The following is a 5,648-nucleotide window of genomic DNA, read 5'->3' as shown; positions in this document are numbered from 1 at the left end:
AGTGTTTCAAATGAACGAATAATCCTCTGCAGTGTACATCATGATCTTAAGCATGAGTTTCAGTGGAACTGATGTATTGTTTGAGTCACATGAAAAGGCTGTCGTGACTTTGAACAGTCGATTATGTCGTATATCAGTAAATTTTTGAAAATGCTGATATTCGCAAGAAACAGCTTTAGGGGAATCGGGATAAAATGGAATGATTATTATGATTATTTGATTTTTCCCCAAAACACAGTTATTCTGAAATCATTCTTTGATTCTACTGTTTACCTTTGGATTAAAATTACCACAATCACTCAAAATAACACACTTATATGAAACAGCTGTGCAATAAAAGTTAATGTTTCACCTGAAGCTATTTTGGGACCGAAATCATGTTTCAAAGTAAGTCTAAATATCTTGTTAATTTAAATATCTTGTATTTTAAATAAAACAATTTTCGGTAATCTATTAACTGTCCTTAATTGTAAATTAATTGTGAAATTACATTATTCTGCTACTAAATCTGAATTCGATTATTTTTATTGTTGTTTAATGACGGGGTTTTAAAACATTCATGCTGTTAACAAAACACCGAAATTATAGTAATAATAGTAATAAAAATAATAATAATAATAATAATAATAATAATAATAATAATAATAATAATAATAATAATAATAATAATAATAATAATAATAATAATAATAATAATAATAATAATATTAATAATAATAATAAAAATAATAATATTAATAATAATATTAGTAATAATAATAACAATTGTCGCTCACGCGACGTGAGTACCAGTGAGCGTATGCGTAGGCGGTAAGCGTATGCGTAGGCGCCTACGGTGAGCGTAGGCGGAGCTTAGTAGTACCACTACTACTAAGCCGACAAAACTGTTTCCTTGCGGAACACATGCATCAGAGCTGCGCGGCAACAAGCGCAAGTTGGCAAACTTGCGCACAGGAACCCTGGTTCGATTCCGCGTAGCGATTACTATTTTCTTCTTACGTTCCAGAACAGGATTACACTAAAATACGGAAAAAACGTTTTACTAAATATAATTATATTTTCGCGGAAAATGCTCTAGGCAATCGCTAGAGCAGCATGTTGCTTGTAAACGACTCCAGTGGAAGAAAAATAAAATAAGTAGTAGCAAAAGGAGAAATTTTGTGCAAGAGACTATTACTTCCGATTATTCCGAAAGTATTTAGATCCGTTCCACACAAGCCCTGTACTCCCTTCGAGACCCTACCCAAGGCAATCTTGACTGGACACTACTTGGCGAGAAGGCGTGGTCACCATCCTCTCCTTTACTACCCGGGCTCGTTCCCTCGTGTCAACTGACCAAGGTGTTCGACATTGGCAGGATTCCCCTTCCGTCCGCATAGGCCCCCGCAAGCTTGGGGCAACTAGCTGGAAGGCAGCCGTGAGGCGCGAATCTCTGTCGGTGAAGACGCTGCGGGAGGGAGGCACTTGGTGCAAGACCGTGGTCGGCGGGTCCGCTTCGTCCATCCGCTTCGACAGCACGGGAAGGCAGCGGGCATATATTTGCCGCACGGAAGCCGACGGCATCGCCAGGACCAGTCTCCTTCGCGGCTGGTCGGTGCACGACGGAGGCCGGTCGACATTGGTGGCTCCAGAGAGGACTAGCAACCGCTAGATTCTACATCGTGAGGCGTACAGATACGGACTGTATCAAGGCGCAAGGGTGCTTCGAGGAAGTGCTTCCATCGGACCGGTGGACGTTCGAGCAGGTTTTCCGGAAGGCGAAAGAACGCGCCAAGTGATCGCGTTATCTGGCCTGCGGACAAGTACCATCGCGTGAACCGACTGGTGGCAACTCGGCAGCAACAGGCAGCGACGTGAGACGATTGGCTCAATCTGGTTCAGCAGATAGAGGAAGAGAAGAGAAGACCAGAGCGACGAATCGCAGCCGCTGATATGGAGACGAGAGGAAAGAGTTTGGGAAAGCTCTTTGTAGTAAACCCGAACGGGGCGTGCAGGTTATGCACGAGGAAAGATGAATTGGACCAAATGGTGCAGTGTGATGACTGCGACACCTGGTTCCACTTGGGCTGTGCAAAGCTATCCAAGTTACCGACGGAAAGCGAGCCATTTTTGTGTGTTGAATGCGATAAACGCCCAATGGAAGAAGTTCCGGGGCCTTCGAAGGCAAACGAGCCGGTAGCGGGAACGAAGATAGCGCCCGAGCAATCGCTAATATTGCAGCTTGTGGAAGCATTGAAAATGCTGCAGGGTGAGCCAAAAACCACCACCACGCCAGCTGTAAAAAAAGACGAACTGGTCGAACTTCCTGTGTTCGACGGAAGGCCGAGAGATTGGCCGTTCTTTAAGCAAACCCTAACGGAAACTACCAAACAAGGTAGATTTACTGAGCTGGAGAATCTCCACGGAATCCAACCGAAGTCCAACAAAAAGGGAAGTTCTCAGCTTTGTTATGAGCATTTATGACCCTCTGGGGCTAATAAGTCATATTGCTATTCATGGCAGAATCCTACTTAGGTCAATCCACCTGGCAGTAAACGGCTGGGATGAAGAGATACCAGACGATCTAAAGGAAGACTGGGGCAAGTGGATAAAACTAATCGAGAAAGCAAATCAGCTAGAGGTGCCACGATGCATCAGGCCGGCAGGTGCAATCTTCAGTGAACTACACACGTTCGTAGATGCATCTACCGAGGCATTTGCTGCCTGCGTATATATGAGAAGCTTCGATGGAACAAACACCGTCACCCATTTACTAGCAGGAAAGGCTCGGGTGGCGCCCATTAAGCAATTGTCGATTCCACGCCTGGAATTGCAAGCGGCAGTTTTGGGGGCACGGTTGGCCAACACGGTTAAGCAAGAGCTAAGGGTGGAGGTAACAAGAATGTATTACTGGAGCGATTCGCAGACGACGCTTGCGTGGATTAAAAATAGGAGGCGACGATACCATCCGTTTGTCACCCATCGAGTTAGTGAAATTCTCGAAACGACGGCCATGAATCAGTGGCGCTGGGTACCAACTAGAGAAAATCCAGCAGACGCAGCGACGAAGCTTACAAACAACCAAGAAATGTGGTTGTCAGGACCGGCATTCTTGACAAAAGGTGAGGATGAATGGCCTATGAGCAGGGCTGAATTGGCCACGGAAGAAGAAGTGGTTAACTGCCATTCGGAAAATGCTGACCCTTTAAACATAGAACGTTACTCCGAATGGAAAAAGCTAGTTCGTCACGGTCTAATGTTACGAAAATTTTCGCAGTACGTTGCAGACAGAAAGAAATTCACAAAAGTTATTCGAATGAGTGACGTAGAAGCAGTTGAAGGGTACCTCTACAAAAAGGCGCAGCGAGAAGCATTTCCAGAGGAAATAAAATGCTTAGAGAAGGGAGAAATGGTGGGCAAGACGAGTTCACTGCGAACGCTGACGCCATTTTTAGACAAAGTTGGAATAATGCGCAGCAATAGCCGACTCTGCAATGCGGAGTGTATTCCATCGACTGCAAGATTGCCTATTATCTTGCCACAAAAGCACCGTTTGACGAAACTCATCGTGCGCGATCGCCACGAAAGGTGTATGCATCAAGCAGACAATGTGGTAATAGCAGAGCTAAGGCAAGAGTTTTGGATTATCAACATAAGGGCGGCGCTTAATAACGTCAAGCAGTGCTGCCAATGGTGCATATTACACTCCTGTAAGCCGGTGGCACCCATGATGGCACCAGTACCAGACTGCCGAGTTAAACCGTACACCCCGCCATTTACTCACTGCGGAGTCGATTATTTCGGACCGTTCGAAGTAGCAGTTCGCCGATCAACTGAGAAACGGTGGGGAGTGATTTTCGTGTGTATGTCCACACGTGCCATACATTTGGAGGTAGCACCGAAACTCGACACAGACAGCTTTCTCATGTGCCTTAAAAATTTCCAACACAGAAGAGGGAAGGTTAGTCACATGTATAGTGACAATGGCACTAACTTCGTTGGTGCGGAGAAGGAACTTCGCAACCTAGCGAAGGAAATCAACGATAGAATGGGAAGAGAAGCAGCCAGTGAGTTCCAGATAGAATGGCACTTTAATCCTCCATCGGCACCACACTTCGGCGGACTATGGGAAAGGCAAATTCAGACCATCAAAAAAGGTCTGAGGCAGATGATGGAAGACTGGAAGCTGCGCAAACCGTCGCCAGAAAGATTGACCGCTACGCTGCTGCAAATTGAGTTTATATTAAACTCAAGACCCTTGACTCATATACCAGTGGATAACAAAGAGGAGGAAGTACTAACACCCTTTCACTTCCTTTTAGGGCGAAGCGGTAGCGCTATACCGCCGTGGACGCTCTCAACCTCCAGCATCGACCACAAGCAGTTCAAACTAGTCCAGCATAACGCGAAGCTATTCTGGGACAAGTGGAAGGGGGAGTATCTGCCTACGCTCCTAAAAAGGGATAAGTGGACCAATAAGGTGGTGCCAGTGAATGAAGGTGATGTCGTTGTACTGACTGATGACAACGCTCCTCCAGGATCTTGGATAAAAGGTCGGGTGAATAAGGTGCATCTTGCTAAGGATGGACAGGTCCGATCTGTTGAGGTGAATACCTTAAAGGGAATTTTAACTAGACCAGTGGTTAAAATAGCAGTGGTAGACGTGAAGGATAAGGAGCACTTGCTCATCACAAACCCAGCCAAAAGGAAGATTAGTATGGCACAATACCTTATCACGAAACGAAACAAAATGGAGGATACAACAAATCAGCAGTAAGGATGACGATTCAAGGTGGTAATCCAAGCGATTGGATTACGAGGGGAAGGATGTCGCTCACGCGACGTGAGTACCAGTGAGCGTATGCGTAGGCGGTAAGCGTATGCGTAGGCGCCTACGGTGAGCGTAGGCGGAGCTTAGTAGTACCACTACTACTAAGCCGACAAAACTGTTTCCTTGCGGAACACATGCATCAGAGCTGCGCGGCAACAAGCGCAAGTTGGCAAACTTGCGCACAGGAACCCTGGTTCGATTCCGCGTAGCGATTACTATTTTCTTCTTACGTTCCAGAACAGGATTACACTAAAATACGGAAAAAACGTTTTACTAAATATAATTATATTTTCGCGGAAAATGCTCTAGGCAATCGCTAGAGCAGCATGTTGCTTGTAAACGACTCCAGTGGAAGAAAAATAAAATAAGTAGTAGCAAAAGGAGAAATTTTGTGCAAGAGACTATTACTTCCGATTATTCCGAAAGTATTTAGATCCGTTCCACACAAGCCCTGTACTCCCTTCGAGACCCTACCCAAGGCAATCTTGACTGGACACTACTTGGCGAGAAGGCGTGGTCACCATCCTCTCCTTTACTACCCGGGCTCGTTCCCTCGTGTCAACTGACCAAGGTGTTCGACATTGGCAGGATTCCCCTTCCGTCCGCATAGGCCCCCGCAAGCTTGGGGCAACTAGCTGGAAGGCAGCCGTGAGGCGCGAATCTCTGTCGGTGAAGACGCTGCGGGAGGGAGGCACTTGGTGCAAGACCGTGGTCGGCGGGTCCGCTTCGTCCATCCGCTTCGACAGCACGGGAAGGCAGCGGGCATATATTTGCCGCACGGAAGCCGACGGCATCGCCAGGACCAGTCTCCTTCGCGGCTGGTCGGTGCACGACGGAG

At 46.4% G+C, this 5,648-nt stretch overlaps 1 protein-coding gene across 1 annotated transcript; it reads left to right on the top strand.

Annotated features, from left to right (window-relative positions):
- The first annotated feature begins 3,949 nt into the window (after window positions 1-3,949).
- On the top strand, window positions 3,950-4,756 carry LOC121595719. Its single transcript, XM_041919900.1, has one exon. It carries the CDS (start codon window positions 3,950-3,952, stop codon window positions 4,754-4,756), a length of 807 nt encoding a protein of 268 aa, XP_041775834.1.
- Window positions 4,757-5,648: the final 892 nt, after the last annotated feature.

This window comes from Anopheles merus, chromosome 3R (assembly GCF_017562075.2).
Source record: "Anopheles merus strain MAF chromosome 3R, AmerM5.1, whole genome shotgun sequence".
Taxonomy (NCBI): domain Eukaryota; kingdom Metazoa; phylum Arthropoda; class Insecta; order Diptera; family Culicidae; genus Anopheles; species Anopheles merus.
Note: the sequence above shows the minus strand (reverse complement) of the source record. Positions and strands in the feature narration are given on the sequence as shown.